Source organism: Motacilla alba, chromosome 1 (assembly GCF_015832195.1).
Source record: "Motacilla alba alba isolate MOTALB_02 chromosome 1, Motacilla_alba_V1.0_pri, whole genome shotgun sequence".
Taxonomy (NCBI): domain Eukaryota; kingdom Metazoa; phylum Chordata; class Aves; order Passeriformes; family Motacillidae; genus Motacilla; species Motacilla alba.
The window spans coordinates 107984505-108008888 of NC_052016.1; the positions used below are offsets into that span (position 1 = coordinate 107984505).

At 41.9% G+C, this 24384-nt stretch overlaps 1 protein-coding gene and 1 long non-coding RNA gene across 2 annotated transcripts; one reads left to right on the forward strand and one right to left on the reverse strand.

Annotated features, from left to right (window-relative positions):
• Window positions 1-3163: 3163 nt before the first annotated feature.
• RBBP7 (RB binding protein 7, chromatin remodeling factor) lies at window positions 3164-12281 on the reverse strand. The gene is made up of 12 exons (XM_038151531.1): window positions 12077-12281; window positions 11652-11796; window positions 9738-9880; window positions 9093-9275; window positions 8668-8783; window positions 7957-8117; window positions 6925-7051; window positions 6758-6835; window positions 6113-6189; window positions 5142-5199; window positions 4494-4604; window positions 3164-3698 (listed from the first exon to the last, which is right to left on the reverse strand). The coding sequence occupies exons 1-12, from the start codon at window positions 12090-12092 to the stop codon at window positions 3630-3632; spliced, it is 1284 nt and encodes a 427-aa protein (XP_038007459.1). The 5' UTR covers window positions 12093-12281; the 3' UTR covers window positions 3164-3629.
• Window positions 11736-23975, forward strand: LOC119707089. The gene is made up of 5 exons (XR_005258691.1): window positions 11736-11823; window positions 14573-14664; window positions 16012-16138; window positions 17549-17729; window positions 21350-23975. It is a non-coding gene; the product is annotated as an uncharacterized LOC119707089 (long non-coding RNA).
• The last annotated feature ends 409 nt before the right edge of the window (window positions 23976-24384 follow it).

The window sequence follows — 24384 nt, forward strand, 5'->3', positions numbered from 1 at the left end:
TGATGGTGCTTCCTTTCCCCAGCATGGATGAATCTGCAGGAATAACTCACTGAACTAAGTATACTCCATAGGTACACCTAAAGAAATTCTTGTCTAATGCAATAAATAAGTATCTTGCTGGAGCCGTTGTTCAGATTAACTGCTCTATTACTTTTCTTTTTTTTTTTAAACTTCAACTTCCATTCTATTTATCACTACCAAACAGCAGTGCATAAGCAGTTACCTAGTTCCTGTGGGAGGCAACAGCTTTTAAAATCAAAATCTTAGAGCATTCAGCTAAAGAGACTTCAATATATGATCTTCCAATGTTTCACAAACATGCTACTCGGGCATTAAAAAAATATTTTTAAAAATACTGCTTGCATATTAAAAACCATATTGGCCCCAGCATTGCATTCTCTGTAACAAAACACTTTCAGCTAATGAGATGTAGACTTTCAGGACTGGGCTTATAGTTGCCTAAAAAAGATTGGTGAGAGGTTACTGCTACTGAAGGCAGCTGTGTGAATAGAAGTTTGGAGAAAGACAACCCCGACTTGGGGAAAAGAAAGCCATGCAGAGGTTGGATTTACTGCTGCACTTGGAAATGCAGGTATAGTTAATGAAATGATATTCTCATTTTGTTGCCTTGTTAATTATCCCATCCTTTCAGCTGTAAGACAGCAGGCACTGACTGCTTCTCTAGTCCCCAGGTGGCTGCTCCTCTGTGCTCTAGAGGGAAGTAGGGCTTTGTGGGACAGCCAAGGTACCACCAGTCAGTGATCCCTACAGCTCCAGATCTGAGCTCCTGCTGTTTCAGTAGAGAAAATCAAGGTAAGGCAGTGATAATGGGTAATGAGTTTAAACCCCAAAAGGTAGATTTATATTAGAAATTAGGAAGAATTCTTTACTGTGAGGGCAGTGAGGTACTGGAACAGGTTGCCCAGAGAAGCTGTGGCTGCCTTGAAGCCCCATCTGTGGGAGGGCTCAAGGACAGCTTGGATGGGGCTTGGAGCAACCTGGCTTAGGGGAAGGTGTCCCTGCCCATGGCAGGAGGCTTGGCAAACCAAACCTGTGTTTAGAGAATGCATTAATTTCCATTTCCTGCGCATGCCTTTTAGTGTTTGTACACCCAGAACAGCAGCAGGACCAAGCACAGTCAGGAAAGCAGTGGCCAAGGAGTCCTTTGGCAGGTTTGACCTTTCATGCTGTTTAGGACAACCTGTCCACTTGTCACCTGCCTGCTGAACTCCAACAGCATGTCAGCCTTCCAGAGGAATATTCAAGCTTTTTTTGCACCTGTCGGCATCACTTTAATAGGAACCATTATTGAAAAAGGTGTGGAGAGACAAGTCCATGCTTGGTGACCCAGTGACTACAATGCAGGGGGGTGCCCTGGGAACAACAGGCAGGGAATTGATAAAAAGTAGCATAAGAAAAGCAAGGAGAAGACCAGTATAGTTAGTACACTCCATTTTCCTTCTCCCGTTCAGTTAATGAGGCAGTAAAAAGGACAAGTGAACAACCCCAACCATATTTCAGACACAAAGCTGGAATCACCAATTCCTGGGATGAGCTGTGCTCTACATGTTGGTGCCAAGCAGCCAGGAGGGCTCCTTGAAGTGAGCACTGAAGAGGACCCCTCTTGAAGAGGACCCAGCAGCAGGGAGGGGTCATGTCACAGAGTGCTGCTCTGTCTGCACCAGGAGGAGCCACCACCATGATCTTGGGGAAGTATTTCTGTTTTTCCAGGAAGCTGGGCCATTGACATCTTCATTTCCTGCTTTTCAAGAGCTGCGTGTGTCAGAATGATTGCCAAAAGAATGCAGGGCCTGACCATAAGCCACCTCTGAATGCAGTGGTTAATGCTTATCAGGCGCTGTCACTTGTACTTCCCCAGCAGGGTGGGGGAGAGAACAGGAAGAAAATCTCCTGGGTGCAGCTGGAGGAGTTTCAGAAGTGGGTGAGGGGGAATGAAACCACTTGCCCCCTCCATGACACAGGCCAGTGCCCTGCCACCACGCAAGCAATGGCCACCACGAAAGGCCCTCTTCACCTCCCTCCACCCATTTGATTGCTGAGCACGGCCTAAAGTAAGGAATATCCCTTTGGCTATGGGGTCAGCTGTCCCAGCTGTGTCCCCCCCACACCTCATGCTCCTCCCCCCCAGTGTGCAAGCACTGCCCCGCAAGCACCAAAGCCCTGCTGCCTTATCAGCAGCATTCCAGCCATAAATCCAAACCACAGTCCCCAGCACAGTATCACTGCTCAGAAGGACAAGCGCTCCATCCCAGCCAGAGCCAGCTCAGGCAGCTTCAGAGACACAGCTTGAGCCCAGGGGTCTATTAACTTGCCACAGTTCCAGTGGAAAGGAGAGCAAGGCAACACCATCTCAGTATCAGTCACCACTGTCATCTTTTTCAGCTTGAGCAGAAAGATCAGGACAGCCAGCAATTAATTTAATTAAGGTCCTAAGTAGCTAAAAGCTACAAATTCCACTTAGACTTGTCTGACAGCTCCCTAGGTAATCCATCACCTGTCTGTAGATCCATGATAAATATGAAGAAATTTTTCTTCTATATGGGCAAAATTCGTGAGTTTTTCAGTCAATCCAAGCCTTAGAAGCAAAATGTGTGTTTGTCTTATTATTTGTTCAGACACTGATGTATTTTAGACAACTACCCCCTTGCCTCACTTAAGTAAAAAATGCAACAGAAGGCTCTAACCAAACACAGGTGACACCAATTCAGTGAGAGGGCACTGGCACCTTGGCACTTAAGAAAATTATTAAGGACAGTGCTTTTACCACCACCCAAAAAAAACCCCACAACACTCTAACACATAAAATGCACCAACACAAACAGACGAAATTCAACCATTAATCACCCAAACACAAAGAAGTTACTTGAGTCTGCTCAAGATTTGTACGTGACATCTACTGGCTCTCCCCATGGATTCCCTAAACCTCGTCCTGTACCCATGCCCTTTGTGAAGAAGTCAAGTTATGCATTCCAGTGCATTTTTGCATGAAAACAACTCCAGTCCTCCCAGATTTTTAACTGTGGGTTCAGTTATAAACTAACAAATACATAACTTTATCAGCAGACAGCAATTAAATTCTATTCTATTACTGAATGCAAGAAGGCATTCAGCTTATACCAGTGGACATTAAACACACCAAACACTTTTTTAATAGATTTTACTTATACAAAGCCAATACAAAAGTGGTGTGTAAAAGTGAAAAGCTCTTTTACATATTAATACAAAAGGGGTTTTTTAATACAGTTTCTATGTATGAAGAGTGAGGATTTGACCATTTTATTTACAGGAACACACAAAATTTATTTAAAAATATAGACATAGGTATTAAGTCATTCTTATTTTCTCTAAAACTAATTGCTGTACAGTATAAAATAGCTCAAAGTGCCCACTGAACCAAGGATATCCCATGACAACTTGATTAAACAAGCTTTTTGTTTAATCCCATTAGGAATATTCTTGCTTTGATGCAATGCTTCTGCCCAGTGATTGTGGGGTTTTTTGGTTTGGTATTTGGTTTTGTGCGTTTTTTCCAGGGCTTTACTTTATGTATACAATAGTCAAAAATTATATTACTATGTCATTCCCAGTAGTTCCTTAAAGAAGAAAAGTCACATTCCTTGAGCTTCCAGTTCAGCTGCTGTTATATCTGGTTCTTCATCACTGTAAATGTTCTCGGCCTGAAGACACAAAACGTTACCAGTGATAGGCACAATTGTTTTTAAACAATCTTCTACACTTCATATAGAAAAAACCCACAATAACAACAAGGGGGCACAGCCATCATCCCCTCCCTGAAGGGATTTTCTCCCTGCCCTTTCTTAAAGGGCTGCCAGATTTAGAAGTGTGTACACAGTGGCTACATTTTGGCAGCTGCCTTCTTGCACTGCTCCATTTCAAGCAGCCACTTAACCACTAGCCCTATTATGAACATTTTATTTGGGATTATTTCAACCACAGTCCAAACACACAAAACAAGAGCAGGTACTAAAAAAAGAAGCCTGACCTGTGACACACATTTTAGTCTGTTAAGAGTTTTTTAACTCAGTTTATTCCCAAATCACTTCATTCCACATTTCTAAGATAGCTGATCAATTTCCTGTAATACAAAGTGATGAACGAGCTGGGGATTTAAAAGGCATCCTGTTTTACAGCCAACATACGAGGGGGGGGTCAAGAGTAAGTCTTGGCTAATACTGGATATAAGTTTGCAACTGCTTTATTAAGACTAAATCTTAATGTCAGTTAGTATCTAGAACCTGGAATCAAGGATTAACTAGCAGTTACTTTTATTCAAGTAGTTTTAGTCTTGGTTCTCTTTTTAAAGTCTTACACTTTTTGATTAGATCAAGAAGTATATGGCACAGACAACTTTCAGTCCTTGAAGGCACAAGCTGCCCCAAGAAGAACAAGCCTTTTCAGTTTCATTTATACAAAAAGCTTTAGAGGAACTCAAGAGCTGTTGTGACACTCACCATCTGCCATATCTGCATTATGTTGTCCTCTGATACAGAACAGATTACCCAAGGCTCATTAGGATTCCAACTGAAGTCTGAAATTTTGGCAGTGTGTCCTCCATGAATAAACTGTTAAAAAAGCCCCACAAGCTTCAATAAGCCATTTCAACTCTACATAAATCTGTTTAAACCCACAGTTAAGTTAAATTCATCATGCTTAAGTTAAATTCATCATGCTAACGACTACCCAAAGAAAAACCTGCTACTAGAAATTCACAACAGACATAAGGAAGGTGTGTGTGTGTGTTTCAAGTGCTTCCATTTGCTGCTCATGGACACAGATACAGTTGCTGAGACAGCATTTGAGATAACAGTTCCTATTATTACAGCAACAACTGACATCCTCAAAATGGTCTCTCTTCACAGAGGGCTGTGCAATCCAGCCATATTTCATTCTGATTATCTCTAAGAGCACTTACAGATTCACACAAGAAATGGGGAAACCTTCAGAACTGAAGAGAGAAAGTCTACAGCAAATTAAAGCAATGGACTAGAAACCAGGGAGGTGAAAAGATTTATGAACAGCTGCAGTTTTAGCAGCACAGTGACAAGGCATCTCACTGCCACACAGCATGTCAGCACACTGAAACCTGAACAAAAGGGTACCAGCAGCTCAGGAGGCCCCTCTTCTGCATCCTCTGCAGACTGCTCTTCTCCAATTTTACTGCAAGAAAGTAGTTTATACTTTTTATTAAAATGACAGTTGCATTCTCTGTCAGCTTAACTGAACAGTTCCTGGCCTTTGTGTCCCCTATTTGCAATTTGTGTTTCTCACTGTGAAATATCTATAAGCACCAGGTATAAAGCATCAACTGTCTGGCACTATCATTACTGAAATGGAATCTTAACTTGTGAAGCACATGGAGGCAAAAATCAATTACTGATGTGATGCCTAAAGATTTTTAGCCTTTTTCATATTTGTAACTTAGTAGATTTTTAATATACAGTTGTATGATTTCTAGTACTTTTCCTGCCGTCACTCACATTTTAGAATAATTAGCTAAACCTTTCTAACACATTCCTGAAATTCTGTTTAGTCTTATTAAGAACAGAATTTCTAACAAGGACATGTTGTTTTCCACCAGAAATTGAGAGACATAAAAAGAAATAGGGCAAAGAAACCCCTGGACCAACTCTAAAGGAGCAGATCCAAGGGTGTTTTACTGGGCCAATTGATCTCCTGTTGGGTGTACCTACTAGATAAACTAATTAATCAACCTTTTAAAAATTGCAGAAATCCTTTGTCACACATACACATTTAGCCATATTTGTGCACCTGAAAGCTTTCACTAAAGAACTGCTTTTTATCCTACCACTTTAACACTGTTGCAAGTTTTGTCTTTTGAATCTAGGCAACAACTGGACAACACAAAACAATGCTATTAGCAAGAAGCCCCGATGGAGAAGTAACTTTAGATGTACTGTGCTGTTTCTATTTATACCCAAAAGACCAGACCTGAGGTAGGCAAGGAAAGCTAGAGAACAGCACAAATCCAACCTGCCAAATAATGCAGGCCTGCAGCCTTTTTTTTAAACCTCCTGTTCACACACACTATGAGAAAGGAATTGTTCCTCACCTCAGATCCCACACGTTAAGGCGACGATTGGTACCACTTGAAGCAAGAACAGTTTCATCATGGGGAGACCAGCAAACCTATTGAAAGGAAACAACTTCAGTGAGCAGTTACTGATTTCTAAAGCATGTCCTGAATAACCAGCACCCTGGCCACTAATTTTTAACTATACTCTGTAAATCAGTTTCTTCCAGCACAGAGGATATTCAGTAGCTCAAACAAACTGCTTTAGTCTTAAGATTTCTCATCCTGAACAGGCAACAAAATTTCACTACTACAGATTTACAATATTTCATGAAATCTGTCTAAAAATCCCTGTTACTTGCACCTAATTAAACAGGCAAAGTTCACAAAATTAGGTTTGAATCCAAATCCTCTCTATAGCACACAATTTTGGAGAAACCTTCTACTTGTACATAGTGACACCCAGTATATTTTTAGCATGAAGTTGTTGACTATTTACTTCAAAGTCAAGTGGAGAAGGGCAGAAATAAACTACATGGTACTGTTTGTAACTGTCAAACTCAACATAGTGAATTTTGATTCAATAGATTTATTTGTGTTGCAAGAACACAAATCCACATGTTCTTGCCCAAGTCAGTACTCAATTCTTGGTTTTTTTCTACAGGTTTTAAGTAGTTTACCCACCTGAAAAATCTCATCCTTATGAGACTGAAAAGAATGGAGTTGCAGCTTTAAGTTTCGAAGATCCCACAGAGCCACCGTCTGGGAGACACGAGCAACAAGAAATTGGTTTTACTGTAATGGCTTTCATCTGCACTACACAGGAATGTAAAGTATACACAAGTGAAAACCTTGTCAGCAGAGCCAGTTGCCAGAATGAACTCGCTGTAAGGACTGAAGGACAGACAGTTGACCTCGGCTGTGTGAGCATCTACTGAGTGACTCGGCTTGGACGTGGCGCTATATCTCGTGTCCCAGCTGTGGCAGGGAAGGGTTCGGGGCAGGGAGGAAAGAGGGAAAGCAAACTAACTTAAGTTTTTGTAAGAAGTTCTTTTTCACTATACCTTTTGTTACTAAACTCAACTCTGAAGCTACAGCATTCATTCCAAAACCGTCAGTATTTTGTGTCCACTGTGCATGAACAGCTTGCACCATGAAGATGACATACACATTAGTTACATCTTCAAGTGATGTAGTCATTTAGTAGTGAACATACTAAATGACATGTAGATTTCAATCTGCACCATCGCTGTAGCTGATTGCCACAAAGAGCTACATGAAATCACTCCAAAATTCAGAGCTTTTTTTATCCAAGTGCTGTAGTCTAGGTCCAGTGGAGTGATGCTGTTTTGGTCTTACCTTTTTTTTTCTTTTATATATTCTCTGTATTCTTTACACATACATTTGTAGCCTACTGTATTAGTGGTTAGTTTTCCTACTAGTTTTCCATGCCCTTTTCCTAGGCAGAAAGACAAAACACATTCCAAGGGCCCCTATCCTATCTTAGTTCTCCCTGGCTACCAAGGTTGAAAACAGCTCGTGGAGACATATTTTCATAAACAAAGTACAATCAGTACCAAGGGGGTGCTCCAGAGAAGGGGTTTGACCTGGAGGGCTAATTGCATCAGCACTTGTCCTCCTAACTGGTGCTTTTTTAGTAAATTAGCATAATTGACAAACTTATAAAACTGCATGCACCCCTGTGAGGGCTGGGCTTTTGTGGACATTCTTCCATAACTGCTCTGGAGGCCTCCAATAAAGATCCACTTTTATATTACCTCCCGTACTAATATTATCTCCAAAGTGTGTTCTGTTTCATTTCTAGGTTGAAAAAAGGCATCAGCAGGACACAGCAGACCCTACCCCAAAATCTCCCAACTTACATCATAAGCTTCTGATCATCTGCCATGGATCCAAAGAGAGACTCATGGCGCAGGTGCCATGCCACGTCTTCCACTACTGCAGAGTGCCCAGTAAAGATGGCTTTTGCATCAACAATCTTGCCCTCTTTGGGTCCAGCATTTACATCCCATAAACACACCGTCTGTAAATAAGCCACATTCTGTTGAAATGCAGACTCTGATTGTATCATCTTTCACATGAATAATCAATCACACTCTACGTATGAAGAGACGACACTACTGAAGCAGTTCTTTGCTTTTGAAAAAGAACACTCATGCCACAAATGAGAGCTAAGTTAACAATCAGCCTTCTGCAAGTTCAAGGCTCAAGGACTATTTAGAAGGTCACAAAAGCAATTTACACTTTTAAAGTTCACAAATAAATTTATAAGCTGTTAGTTAGTGATCTTTGAGAGTCCTACTGATTTATGGTCTTGACCTAATCCAGTTTAAAGGGTTTATTCCAGCAGACAACTACAAAAACATTCTGTTCTTACATCAAGAACCTTAAAAAGAATTTGTTGTTGATAACAGCCTAAAACCAACTGACAGCCTTTAGAAATGTAATTACAACATGTGAGAGCTTCCCCACATAACAATACACAGCTGCCCTAGGAGAGATTTTCTCCAATTTTCTACTACAGCATAAATCAGGAGTTGGGCTTTTTTTCAGGGGAAAGATGTGGTTTTTACATGATCATCTGATGCACTGAGAAGATGTCCACTCAAATTTGAGTTCCATGATAAGCCATAGCCTTCCTTCTGGTGTCCTCTTAATCTAAGATCAGGATTACACTCTCCACTTGGGTCTGAAAGACAGAAAATTCCTTTCATTTAGCATGTCCTTGCACATCAATCCACAGACGCATCATTATCACCCAAGATCTTTGTTTCTGTTGTAATAATTCTATTTCATACATGAACCTCTTCAGAGAGTGCTGTTTCTACCAAGATTCTTTTATGAAAGTGAGCATAACCAGGAAGTTAAAGTCACTAAAGATATGGGCCTTCTCCTTTGGGTCCCAGAGCCCAGCAACTCTCTCCCAATCACAGTTAAATACAAGTTTACCTCTCTACGACAAGAGGCACTTTGCTTAGCTCCAGGCAGTCTGACCCACCTGGTTTTGAAGGATATTTAGTGCAGTCAAACAGCAGCACATCAGCAGAGGGCGTTTTGGTTGCGATGATGCAGGGATTCTGCGGCATGTAACGGGCACGGTTCACTTCACCCTCATGGTTAATTTTAATCTCTATCTCAATTTTGCCAGTCACAGATCCAAAGCCAAACTCTACACCAAATTCTACAGTTGTCAGAAAAATGTTAGTTTAGCCCTTCCATTATTTTAGACTATTGAAACAGCATTTCACAGCATCTTCCCTACTCTAAGAAACAGTGGTAGCATCTTATTAAACACAAGTAAAATACTAGGAAAGAACTCACACCATGTACCACAATAACATTAACATTTCTGATATTTAGAATTCTCTTTCAGAGCTTCAGTTCTTATTTGAGGTAGTTGTATACCAGTTTTCACCACAACTGAGAGCTGGTAGACATTCTAGTAGAGATTGCATATCAATGTTACCTAAGCTCTTCTCAAAGAAACAAAAAGTTTCTTCTTTTTAGTTGTCTAGAATTAGTGTGGACTGGTTAAGTATTTGTCCACATTTGTATTAAATAGAAAGTTAGAAGATCATTATCAGGACAACTGAAAGCAGTAATGATACTGCTCAAACAGAACCTAAGAATGCTGCATACCCACCTCCTTTCTCGCTGTCAGAGTTCAAAGAATCAAACTGATAATTGTTGGGAATCTGGACTCTGGCAACAACCAGGTGGTTCTGTTCATTGGATGTGTGTGTTCCCAAAATCAGCCAGTGCAGAGCATAATCCTTTCCTTCTGGCCTGTTCAGAATAATAAATGTTGGAATAAAGTTATGTGCTCAGTTCCAGAAGTTCCGTAGCTTGCATCAATAACCCTGAAGGTGCAAACCTCTTCAGGGAGCTAGAAAAGAGACACTCCCTAAGAGATCCTCCCCTTTGGTGCAAAGCCTTGTGTAGGAAAGCAAACTGGACTCTGCCACGAGCCAACCAAAGACACAACCAGCAAGGCTTGAGTGGCAATACAAGGCAGCAAACATTGCCACTGTGGCTTGAAAGGGACAGTTACAGTTTGCACAGCAGTTAAAGGAGGCACCAATATCTACTTTGGTCTAATTTCCCTAGAGTCTCACAGTATTGATTTAGGAAACAATCAATATTCCTTTCCATAAAACATAAATCCTGAGGAGACAAGTGGCAACCTATTTTAGTTACTTCTCTTAGGAGCTTTTACCAGTTATCTGAACTAGAATCAAATTTCTCTTCTGGTGGTTGAATGCAACATTCAGTTAAAAGTGAACAGCTGGATGGATGGTGCCACTCATCTCTGAAAGGACAAATCTGAGCAGTAAAAACCAAGCAACCTCTGCATTCTTGAATACAACAAACTAATTATGTTTCCTGAATCCAAGCAATCCAGAATCACTTGGGTAATCATAAACTACCACAGGTATTGCTACACCACTTCCAAATGCAGAGGGAGGAAAAAATACAAAACCAAACAAGAAACACAATGCACGTGCACTTACTTGCATCAGGAACAGGTCCCATCGTGTCAGATGCCATACAAAGAGGCAGTCCTTGCCTTAAATGGCTTACATATTTTGACACTGGATAACTGGAAATACCAGGTTTTAAACTGAATATTAAGTCAATCTGCAAAATACGAGGCAAGCAGAAGTGTTCCTCATAAGGGCTCCACACCCTCAAATCCCCGCTGCATTTTCTCCATGCCATGACTATTTAGCTCACATCTCTCAAGATCATCCCCCAACATTCCGGTACACCAGATGAAGTGATCACCTGCACCAACATGTAAAACATCCCATACGTAAAGTGGAACTTTATAGAACAAAGAGCCATCCTCTGATACCTGCATGAAGCTTTAAGGTATTTTTAAATCTACCTAAATCCACCTTACTGCAGTCCTTGTCCACTGCCTCAGTGGAGCCCTGAGTTGTAACTGCAACAATTTAAGTTCTGTAGTAGCTGGCACATGAACAGATTCTATCCCCACCTTCATGATTCTTTAAGAAATTAAACTGAGCCCACAGTTTTTTCGGGGGGATGTGGAAGAATGGGAAATTTAAACACGTGAATTCAACAACGAACCAGGGACAAAACCAGGATGCAAAGAACCAGTTTTAGAATATTCTCTTAAGTAAGGCTTAAAAGATATCATGCTGATGCTATCCTATAGATACTACAGCTTGGATGGAACAATATATAGAGTGTACATGAGAAAAAACAGTCTTTATGAATGAGCTAATTTAGTAGATAGATTTCTCAATCAGAATTAACTATAGATGAGCACAAGATCTCTTATGTAGAAATAAACTGAGAAAGATTTCTCTGCTCACACATCACAACACCTTCTGCTAGGCTAATATAGACTTCGGGGAAGTATCAACTTGTGACCTTTTTCCTGTAATCAAAATAAAGAGCTGCAAGATAACAAAGAGAAGTCTAACCCAAATTGCTCTCGTCTTGCATGGTTTTTATCCTCAAGTTACTCAGCACACACGGCTAACAGGAAAGGAGCCGAGCGCCTCCCCGGCAGCTTTCCATCTCTCACCTGCTGACATCTGGCAGCCACTGCACCGTGAGGCTGGGCCGCTCCAGGCCGTGTATCATCACCAGATCGTACAAGAAAGGAGTGTTTTTCTTCCAGATCTTGTACTGCTCGCTGATGGCACGCTCCTCCACCGCGTCCTCCAGCACTGCAGTAAGGGAAGGATGAGCCGAAGGTGAAGGGGGTGAACGGGGCCGCAGCCCCGGCCGGGGCTCTACCGGGGCGGGGACGGGACAGGAGCTGGGGGTCCCGAGGACCCTCGGGGGCGGCCGGCGGGACGAGAACTGCAGCCGGCCATGCCCGCTCCCGCGGAAGCTCCTCGGGGAGGAATCCCGGAGCGCCCCAGCTCCGCTCCGCCATCCCCGGGCACACGCACCCTCACACCGCCCCGCCCGGCCGGGCAGAGGGCGCGGGAGGGGCCTCCCTACCGTCCGTGCTCGCCATGGCGGGCGCCGGGAGGGAGCGGAGCGGGCAGGGAGAGACGGAGGAGGCGGGGAAGGAGGGAGGGAGCGCGCACAGGAGCCCCTGGAAAGGCGAGCGGGAGGGAGAACGGGCGGGGGCGCGCAGGGGGCGAGGGTGCCGCGGCGAGACCCCCGGCGCCGAAAGGGCTGCCGGGCTGGGGCGGGGAGGGAAGGGAAGGGGCCGAGGGAAGGCGGAGGAAGGGCCCGGGGAAGGCGGGGGAGAGGCCGGGGGAAGGCGAAGGAGGGGCCGGGGGAAGGCGGAGGAGGGGCCGGGGGAAGGCGGAGGCGAGGCCGGGGGAAGGCGGAGGAGGGGCCGGGCCCGGGGGAAGGCGGAGGTGGGGCCGGGGGAAGGCGGAGGCGGCTGTGCTGCGCTGCGGCCGCGAGATGGGGCTGTAGGTAAAGCAGCGCCACCGAGGACACCTTTATTAAGTCAGTCTTACCTAATAAGCCTAAATCACACTGAAAACGTGGATATTGATCCCCCTTCGCAACTAGAAATTACAGAATTATTGAATCGTAGACTAGTTTGGGTTGGAAGGGACCGTAAAGATCAGCTCATTCCAACTACCCTGTTGGGCAGGGGTGCCCTCCACTAGACCAGGTAAGTAAATCTGTAAGTAAAAATGGTTACAATGGCCACAGCTGAATAGTTACTGTTTTTTCAGCAATGGTGCTGAATATTACTTAATTTTCTAGAAGAAATGTACGTTTTAACAATTTTTAGTTGCAGTATTGGCATGGGAGGCGCTGAACTGCATTAGTGAACACACAGGATCAGTGTTACCAGAGTTTTAAATTCTGTTGCTCTCTAATGGGGTCAGTGGTGTGTCTCATACCCTGGCAAGTGGCATGGCTTTGTTTAAGCAGCCATGTACAAATCAAACATACGGCCCTACCACCATCCAAATCAAACCTGCAGCCTTACCACCATGCCTGCCCAGCCTTGCTGATCTCTTCTTTCAGCTATCAGTGCACAAAAGATTGTTTAAGGCCAGTTGGATGGAGCTCTGAGCAACCTGGTCTAGTGTGTCCCTGCCCTTGCCAGGGGCATTGTAACTACATGATCTTTAAGGTCCCTTCCAACTCAAACCATTCTATGATTCTATGATTTAATTGAACTGCTTTCAATTCAGCTTAAATGAACACTTGCCTTAACCAGGGTAGATCTTTCTGGCAGCTAATAACACTTTCCAGAACAATAATGGAAATAGAGGCAGTTAAGAATCAGGTTAGATTCTCCCAAATGCCCTTAAAGATTCAAAGGAGCTTTTTGTCTCCAAATAGCACATGTTTTCTTGCCGTGTTATAAATTACAGCCTTAAGATGAATCCTTGCATCAGTGTTAAACTCATAGAGATGAATCCTGTATCACTAAGGCTCATATGCCTGGAGTCCCAAAAGGGAAGGAAATCAACTCGAAGTGGAGCTCACTGTGCTCAGCTATAGATGGTGGCAGGACAGAGAGGGAAACAGCCAAATAATAGCTGGCATTTCATTTTAATTTCCCCTCTGTGAGGACACTCTTCATGGACTGAGCCTTCTAGGGTCTGGCCTCCAGCTTTTCAAACATGGAATCCAGTTCTGGAAAATGTTTATATCTAGTAATGGCAGGCAACTACGAGGCTCTTAACAGCAGCCAAAGGTTGCAGCATAGGACTCGGGGAATAAGATTGAGGAAGGCAGCCAGCTCCTCCAACTGGAAGCTTTCCCTAATAAACCATTGCTTTTCTGACCAGAGTGTTAAAAAACAGAAATCTTTTGGTGAAGTTAAAGAAACATCTTTGCCTTAACCCGCACATTAATCTTTGCCTTAACCCGCACATTAATCTTTGCCTTAACCCGCACAGATTGGAATTATACCTGCGCATAGCTTGCTTATTTAAAATGAGAATCCTGCTGAATTGCACAGAAGCTGTACAGCAGTCAGCTCCATAGGAGTGCACGAGTTAACAGAGACACACAGGGCCTTGTCCTGCCAGATGTGGCACCAGCTTCCCTTTGGCACTGCTTACTCGATGCTTTGGTGTTTGCTGCCAGGAATATGTCTACTCCTGCAAAGTGCTGAGGCCTTCCTAAAATGTTTTCAGAGTGAAAAGACTAAACCTTTCAGAGCCTGTGTGTTGTTACAGAGCGTTGATCACTTAAACTTCAGATAATGGATAAAGGAAATCTCTGTCAGGCTTCCTGGCTTTAAGTGACCTCTGTTAGCTCTCCCAGAAGGGTGATTGTGTGGCCCCTTGAAAGATGAAGCACATATAAGCATTTGGCTCTGAAGCTCTTTGTGATTTTGCTGTAAACAGCAGTATTTGTGGCCACAGCTTACCTGGAATAGGATAGGGAATATGTGAATTGGTTTTGAAAAATGATGGACAAAATTGTTCTTCAATGATGTCATGTAGGGCTTGGCTGAACTATAAGTGAAGAATTGGTCCCCAACCCTCCACATTTTTTTGCTCTATTTAGGATCTGGAAATCAAGTTGGATTGTAATAGGTTCCAGAACTAGTACTAGCTTTGGTGAACAAAACCTGTTACATCTAGATGTCAAAATGTTTGGTAAGTGGCCAGCACAGTTCTCTTCTCCTTGTTAACAATTACACTTGCACACAACCACATTTTCTCTTCATTCAAATCTGTGCACCAAAAATCCTGTTATCAAGTGCTCTTCTCAGAGCACAATTTAGAGACAGTTTATAACACTACCTCTATCAAAGACAGCACATCATTGACTCTTATGTTGGTCATTTGCAACTCATTGGCATGGTCATATCTGTGGCCACACATCTAAAACCTATCCCTTGATTCCCACACTTTGTAAGGAAAGCAGTTATGCAAGGCTGTTGTTCATCATTTGCAGTATGTGAAAAATGCATCATAAATTAGTTCTGAAGTGAAAGAGTGACACGAATCATAAGCTTTATTTTTATGAAGCTATACTTCTTTCAAACCTAAGCATCAAATACTGCATCTTCATTTCAGTAAAAAGCCACAATCTCCAGCATCCTCAATTGTATGTGCTGTATCGTGCTTCAAATTACAGATATATTTATGAAGAATTATGTTCACTTGTTAATTTTAGCTTGAAGACATGTATGCTGATATATTATTCTGCAAAGAATTAGCGGGCTTGCTGTTGCTTCTTTCTCTTATACATTATGCAGAACTGATGGATGTTCTTAGCATAACTCAGCAAGTAGGCATAGGTATTACTGTGGATGACCATCTCAGTCAGAAAATTGTGTAAGGTAAAACAAGTTTGCACAAAAACTCAAAATTGCCCATCAGAAAAGTAAAATAGCAGCCTAAGCAGTTATTGTACTCTAACATATTTGCTGTCATTGTATAGTCCCAGTAGCCTGTTTGGAATAATGCATAATTTTCTTAAAACATGTTTATAAGAGAAGCACACTTCATTGTAATTCACTCAGAATTTCTTGAAATGTGACCATGTTTATTTTCCCCACTGCTCATGCAATATTTCTTTTTATTTACCCAGCAATTATCATCTCCCCAGTATCAATCACACCTAACCAATATCCTGCTGTCACAAAAGATCTCGAGCTGTAGCTGTGTCTTGGACATGTTCTCTGTGACGTGCAGGTTGGGATTTGTCTAATGACAGCACCTCTAAATAGCCACGACTCTGTTTTATCCTGATGTGCAACATCTGTGTGCTGCACAGCCACGTGCAATTGGCAGCTCTTGCTTTGCATTGAATAAAGAGCATTTATGGCAATGTCAGTACTTAGGGGAACGCATGAATCACTGGGATTATATCCAGCGTTGTAGACAAATACTCCTCTTGCACTTTCTAGGTGGCATTGCTCCCACCACCGGGATGCTGCAGTGGGAACTCGTGAGCTGCAGGGTTTGGGTAACTAGCACTGTTTGTCACACTTTCAGCTGACTGCTGCAGATTGTACTGAATTTCAAGCTGCAAATGAGAGGAAATCCTGTAGCAGTCTTGTGGACTCTTTCAGTATTCAGGAATATAGAGTGTTTTACCTTTGAAGTGGAATATGTTTATTCGGTAAGGTACAAACCAAGCTTGTTCTCATTTAACAAGTCCCTCCTTCACCTCCCAAAGTAGCACTGCACTGAGCTAAGACTAATCCAACCCTGCTAAACACTTTTTTGTTGCTTGCATGGACATGGCAATATTCCTTCAACAACTGGGCTTGCTGTGCTATTTCTGTGCTCTGTGCCATTTATTTAGCATTTTCTATGCTTTTTTAAAAATAAGTCCATGTAGAATAGCAGGTAGATTATTTGAGAAATAGATATCAACATTTATATAACGGGCTTGGTGCACTTTTATTAATTTTGCACAGAGTACTGAAACTGGTTGAATTACAGAGAAGCGGGGGAATAGTAGTTTTTAACATGTCATCTTATGAAACAGTGCTGAAATATGTGCTGTTTTGCATGCTTTATATTTCCAATATGTGTTTTCATTGTATAGTCTGCTGTAGCTCTGCAGCCTCTGGCCTGGCCAGGTTATTGCCTATATGTGGAGTTGCAGACCTGTAGGGATATTAAAAGAAAAGGCAGAGCATATTTTGCTCAGCAGAAAATACTTTGGCTTTTTGATAGTTGTAGCAGATATGCAAATTTTTGCAACAAACAACCTATTTTCCTAGAAGTACAAATGCTTAAATTAATGCCAACAGGGAGATTTTCAATAAAATGGAAGGAGAATTCTGACTTCTGAAGCTTCCAGCACTTGGCCTAATGGAGTTCCTTGTTGCTTGTTGCCTTGGCCTCCCTCTTTGTGATCTTGGAGGAACTTGGGGAGCGTGAATTGTGTACTTCCAAGTTTGTGTCTGGGTCACAGGAATCAGAGGAGACTGTAATCCAGACACTGCTGTTTTCAGTTATATGGAAAGGAGTCGAGGCAAACTGCTGCTCTCAATGATGTGCCGAAGCACAGAAAAGTCTCAGCCTTTCATGCCAAAGAAGGTGAAAGGGAGTTGTTTATTATAATCCATTTCCTCTTCAACTTCCACTCTAGGGCTTAAAAGCCTCTGTGAGTATTCAGTGAAGGAAAGTGATCTCCGCTCTTGCCTTCTAATCTTCGGGAATGTCTCTCCCCACCTGAGCTGCCTGGCCTTCTTTTTCAGAGACTTCTCTGAGGTCACCATATGGTTTCTCTCTGTATTCTTATCTCTTACTCTTTTGAGATTTGAAGCAATTAATAACAGCATTATCTTCAAGGTTTGGGGTATCTCAGAGGTGAATCCACTGAGACAGGAACCATGCCAAGCTGTTTCAGCTCACTGATCCTGTTTTTGTGGTAATGAAGGTTTTTGTTTATGCTGTTTAATTTACTCAGTCGTTATGGCAGAACATCCTCACATGCAGTCTTTGGAAGCCTTTAGAGATCTTTGGAAGCCTTTCAAGTCTTTAGAGATCTTGATTTTTATATTGTCTTCTTTCCAAGGGTTTGAAATACCAAGAACCACAGTCCTGCACAGAGTGTGCATTAATGGACAGGCGTCACATCAGACATCTGCGCAGCTTTTTGCTTTGGGAGGCGGAGGCTCAGCAGAGGAACTGTGGATTCACAGCCTGGGCATCATGTAAGGGAAGAAGGAACAGGCAGACACATCTGCTGAGACCAGGTTGGTGCCTGTTTACATTTCTGCAGTCAGTTCTAAAATTGGTGGGTACCCGAGCAAACAAACTTTGCTGTTGTTTCTGCTAGTTGCTCGGTGGTGACTTGGGTGAAGTGGTATAGCCACATGTTCAGAAATGAGAGGAACAGGGATAGTGGCATGGCCCTATCGTGCCAGTAATTAACACATTCTTATATTCCCTGTGACCAGTTCAGTGCTGCTAAAGCCATGTTGCTAAACCTTTCAGAGGATATTTTTATGAACAGTTTAAGCCAGTGTAAAACCATAATAATATTAGCTGGTCTCCCCTCTTGCTCCCCACTCTTCTGCTCTGCCCAGTGCTAACAGTCACGAGGTCAGTGGGGAGCTGAATCAGGTCCCCAGGGTGGCTGACTTTTGGGTTTTTTGCAGAGTTTATTTTCAGCCAGATGATCAGGCTGAGCATACACATTGCATGTCTTCCTGGTTTTAAGCTTAGCACCAAGGAGGCCATGGGCAAGAGCAGGGATGGTTCATTCAGGTTCTGGTTTCAGATTAGTTTGCACCAGTTGTGAGACTGCACCATGGGCCATGCAAGTCAATAATTGTAGCACTCTACTGCTGATTCAGGGCCAAGTCTGGAGTGTTCAGTTCTGTGAACCTCCCGGCTAGGAGAATTGTCTCTGTGCCACTTGTCTGTCTTCTGCAGACATAGAACCTGAGAAAAATGGAGAAAACTCCATTCACACACTTTCATTTGTTGACATGGGAGGAAAGCTTTAAAATTCCTACTTACTTACTGGTATAAGCAGGATATATAATTAGGACTTCGGTGGGAGACAACTGAGCTAAATACGAGTACAGGAACTCACATTGTCATGGGACACCATTGAGACCTTATTTGACAAACATTTAAAATATTCTTCAAAGAGGTTTTTTAAAGGAAAAGGGTTTAACAAAATTGCTGCTTCGCTGAGAGGCAGCACAACTGGATCAAATTAAATAAAACCTGAATTTTATAAGCATCTTGTGATTTGAGATACTGCAGAGAGCCTCTTTAAAAGGTATCTGAGACTAAGCATCCATCAACTGAGGAAATCCCTAGCACTAGGGGCTTTAGAAAAATCTACTCTTTCATATTTGAACTATTACTCCATACAGCTGGAAATCTAATGTAAACAGGGCCTAAGCAACTTGGCCAAAGTAGTTTAGGAAACCAGAACTGCTGACTGCTAGTACTAGCTCAGGTTTCTAGCCCCATGACCAGAATGCTAATGTTTAGCTTTCTTATTTTGTTTTTCCATGATTCTCTGCTGTGAGGTGCAGTGGGGGAAGAGTAGAGCAGTGATAACTGTTAAGATAACATCTCTGCCCTGTTTCTTAGGAAGGACCTGTTTTCTTGTTGAAGCTTACGGAGACAAGTATAGATTACATGATAACATATTTCTATGTGAAAAGTAATTTTTGGCTCTGTCTTACTTTAAAAACCATTGCACATGGGAGGTTAAGGAGGTTGTGAATAACCTCATTTCTTGATGGAGGAGTGAGGCAGATGCAGTAGGTTGGATGTCAGAATGGCTCTGTTATTAGTGCTGTGTTACTGTAACATCTCCATGCCACAGGCACAGGGCAGCATCTCATTCTGTCAGAGCTCTGCAGACACTGAGGGGAGATGCCAGTCATTGACCTGAAGATCAGTCCTTCTCGTGGATTCTCTTGGAGAACAAGACAGTTGGATACAGGAAGACAGGGCAGTGCAAAGTGGCAATTATTGGTGAGCAAAATAAGCAGTTCTCATAGTTGCAACCTCCCTGGCAGCAAAGAAAATATAGAAAGAGAATTGAAATTTAAATTTGAAAGAGACCCAGTGTGGCTTTGTGAATACTTAGGGAAGAGCTGTGTCTGGATTAAACAAGCAAGTAAGAAAAAGGGATAGATAACTTTTCAGATAAAACCAGGTTGGGGTTTTTTTGTTTTTAAATTGCTTACCTCTCAAAGGAGTTGTTTCAGAACCCTGACTGCAAGTCTTGTGGGGTTAAATTAACATTTTCGTTTGGACCAGGAGTGAACTTTGAAACAGATCTTGTGATTGTCCCCACTTAGTGCACTTTGGTTTACATTGCAGACTGGTCACAGAGCACTGGTCACTGAATCCTTCTTGAGAGAAACTAAATCAGAAAGATGTTCTATCTGCCAATGAAGGGGTCAGATGTACAGAACCAGACAAAAGAAAATTTAAAATTATTAACACCCCCATAAAATATATTTAGCATGGAGTCAAGGTCCTCAATATTTGCTAGTGTTAGACATAAAGTACCTTGTTTCTTTGATATTTTTTGTTGAAAGGAATATAGCTTTTTGGTAGACTTTCAAGTGCTCTTTGCATATATTTCTTAAACATTTTGGTATCTGATGATCTGTAACGCCTCAGTGGCATTTGCTTAGGTAGCATTATGTGCTCTGTTCAGTATTTGCAGTGAAATTGCACCAATTTCAGAACAAAGTTTCTGGATTCACAGTAAGCATCTTGCAAGCTAAAATGATGTACTAAAGGTAAACCTCAAATGCCTATTCAGCATTTTGGCAGTGGCACATATGGAAACACACAGTTAAAGATAGTGAAGGTCAGAAATTATGTCTCAGGGGATTTTGACTTGAAATGTGAGAGTTTTAAAAATATGTTACAGGTTTTAACAGAACATTTGGAAACACTTTTCCCGCTTTCCCATGTGTGGCCATGGAGTCATTCATCAGTCTCTTCTCTCCACTTACTTGGCTCAGCAGTGGAAATATCTAGGGGCAGTATGCTGTTGATCTTGTATGTGTTTTATTAAGGCCTAGCATGCTTTCAGATCCCACAGAAGAGTTCAGAAGAGAAATATTCTGGTAATATGTGGAACACAAGAAATTGAAGTGGGCTGAAATGTGGAAACACTCCCTGGTCTCCATACACTTAGAGAAAGGGAAGGGAAGAATTTACCACAGGTTGTTAAGGGGTAATGTAGCACATTCTCACAATCAACCACAGGGAAAAGGAGGGCCCCAGGGAAGTGAAACCTGGTTCTTCCCTCAGACTTTTCCTTGGACTAGTACAGCTACCCACAGCCTCTCCTGTAGTGAGGCATTTGTGTAAGGCTTAAGTATGTAGGAGATGGTGGTCAGAGAGTGTGGACACAGAAGAATCCCAGTTTCATTGGAACTGAACTGCTACAAGAATTAAGGGTAATAAATTTTCCTGCCTTTCAGCACGAATCTCAGGCACATTTATTTAACAAAGCTTTTGTAATACAAGACAAATAAGTAGCAACGTGGGCATTTAGCAGCAAGGGGGAAAAAAGTAATGCCCAAATTGAAAGCACAGAACCCACCTCCTAAGGAGCAAAAAAAGAATACTCTGTGTTACGAGAGTCAGGTAACACTTGTAATTCATTCTTGAGACTCAGAAGTGCCATGAAGACAATAAAGCAATTTAATATAATAGAATCCTTGAAATACATTGTATTTAAGTAGCATTTTTCTAAGTAACTGATAATGGCATTTATGTGTTGTTCACGTAACAATGCAAAATCAAGTCTTTGTAAAGACCTGTTCTGAGTGGGGTTTAGACAGCATGTAATAATATGCCATGATGCTTGGGTTTTTTTCAGACATCAGCTTGCCCCTCATTTTTCTGGGATAACAGCAGCTTAACAGGAAGCCTGAGGAAGTGCCAAAGTAGCTACTGTCTCAGAGGAAAGCGAGAAATCAGCTGCTGCCACTGAAATCTTGCAAATGCTGGGCAACAGAGCTGGTTTGGGAGTTGGTGCCATACAGGAGGTCAAAGTTTTATTCAGGATTCTCATCTATTTGTGTTTAGAATGCAGCAGGACCTTGATAATGCCTACTAAGTGATCTTTGAGCATAAGACACAGACTGCCAATGGGTCTTTGACCCTTTCTGCTAACAGGATCATGCTTGATCACTTCAGAAATTCTTACTAGCATAGAGAACTTGTGTTAAAAGAGGACAAAAAACAAACCTTTTTTTGGCACAGGTGTTCCTGCCAAGCAAGGGGAAAAGCAAAATAAGAGACTCCATGAAAATTAATGAATATACTGCATAGCAACTAACATTTGGCTTATTGCATGGAGTAATGCTGAAATAAGCAGAGGGCTTACAGCATTCTGCAAATTAATTTTCTCATGGGAAAGTGAGGGCTAGAAGCACCATATATCTGTGCCATCAGCTGGGTGAAGCCATGTCTAACTAAGCTTTACACCAGCAAGTGCTGTGGAACTCTGTGCAAGTGGGCTATTGGCTGTATTTCTAGACTTTTTTGAAGAATGGAAATATCTGGGTTTGTGTGCATGTTGCTTTCCACCAAAATTGTCCTTTTCTCCCCAAAACAAAGCAGATATGGAAAGAAAAAGCAAAGGAATGCGGGAAAAACACATCTCTCATAGCTAAAACATTCTGTTTCTTGTGATGTCCTGTTTGCTGAAGGATGAACAGTGACAGACTTTCTGGGCCATTTTGATCTACACAGCTGTATGATAATAGCATCTGCACTGACCACACCAATTCAGGATATTGATTTGGAAGGGTTTGACAGAGTTACCAGAGCCAGCTCTTTCTCTGCATAAGCAATCGTGCCATATATTTCCACCCAAACTTATCCAATTTCACTTTCAAAACTATTAATTATGTTTAACTTGCTGTATCTATATTGGAGAACTCCATTTTCCCACAATTACCCAAACCTGAAACTTCTCAAGGAAGTGTTGTGAGAACAGAATCAAAATTCCTGATCCATTCAGCTCAAGACAAGAGCAAAGTGTTACATAACTGGAGATACACAGTCCTATAGGTTGTTAGTGCAACAAAAGACAGTACAAGACCGTAGGCAGGCAGAACATAATTTTAATTTACAATTCCCTAAGTAAGTTGATTTTACCCACTCACACTCTCATGCCCACATACTTAAAAGCACTAAGACATGCATGCCTGACCAGTTTTGCCAGGATCACTTGTATGCCATGGAAGGCAGTAGCAAATAGCTTTCAGGTCCTCACTACATCTCTTGGGTTCCTCTCTATGGGTGACAACAAATAGGTTTGGACAGGTTTTTAAACCCCCTAGGCATCAGCTGTTATTAAGGGACTTCATTTTTGCTGAACAACCTTGTTTATTTTATCCTCTGTAAATATTCAATAAGATTTTTGCCTGTTCTATTTGCTTCTTCATTTCACATATCTTTATGACTATGGTCTGTCTTAATGCTGAGATAACAGGGAGGGGAATGGCTCTTCCACTGTGCTGCAGCTTTGCTGCTTTGCTCTGTTCTTTCTTCCAGTGCTGTTGTGGATTTCCACCCAGACCAATTCCAGTATTTCTGTTGTCTAGCTTTATACACTGTAATGGCAAAAAAAGCTTTTCCACCTTTTGCTGTTAAGAAACTTGCAATACATCTGAGCTTACTTGGCTGAGGATCCAAGGCTATGGCCCAGAAAACTTTGAGCTGCATGCCAGATCTGCTCTCAAGTGCATTACCTCAAGGGACATCATTTGAGTGTAACTAATTATCACTCTGCAGTGAAGTCAACTGAACATCTTTTTACATGCCTGGATACCTGCCTTTGACCTGAGGCTACTACTCCTGCTTTCTAACCAGTATTCCTCCTAATATCCCAAAGAAAAAGGTGGGTGGATGTCTCACAGCTTATATGAAAATACAAAGCTTATATGAAGAAATTATACTTTTTATTGTCAAAACTGAAACTCCCCCTCCCCCCAAACCAAGCATTCAAACTCAGTTCTTTCAGCAGGTCACTCAGGGTACAAAAACATTTTAATGATTACTAATGTAATCCTTGCAAATACATATTTCAAGCTGTTTCTTCTTGCTGCCTACATTCAGGGGTGCAGATGGGCTGTGTCAGGTCAGCTGCAGAATAAAATTGAACCTTTCTTACATTTTCCCTAAGTTCTCCATTTTTAGTGCGTGTGGAAAAAATTTGGTAAAGACCTTTTAAAATCTGTACTTCATTATTTTCTCCTAAGATTAGGCACACTAGGGTTTGACACTTTTTCAGTTATTACAGGTTGTTGACCATTTCAAACTGACATTCATTGTCTCTGAAAATAAAGAGTATTCAGTTCAAATTGCAAAAAATGTTAGTCACAAGACAGGAATTGCCAATATAAGAGACTTACCTCTGAAAGATAACCTGGTGGAAAACGTTTTGCCATCTGGAATATGGGATTTGTTATCCTGGCTTGAATCAGTCTAGTGGAGTTCTGTCTCAACTAATGCATCTAGCCAAGTAATGAGGACTGTAGAGCCAAAGGGAGTAGTTTTTATTTTATGATTCTTAGAAAGCTTTGGTTTATTTGATTAGATTTATTTAAGTGGCTTGCAAGCAATTAGTAGTCACTAAAATTACACAGCACTTAAAAAATGTTTGTGCAGTAACTAACTTGGTGATCCGCTGCAGAGTTTAACTCTGCATTTATTCCCTTTGGTTTTGCAGAATTGTAGCTTAGGTCTTGGAAACACATTCAGTGAAGAAATAGCTGCAACAATATAAATTGTTATTGACCAACTCTTTGTTGTTCTCCTGCCAGAGGTGAACATAACCACATTTTCAGTGTCCTCCCTTTTGGAATCAATAGAGCAAAATGGTCCTTCAGCCACTTTACTGTG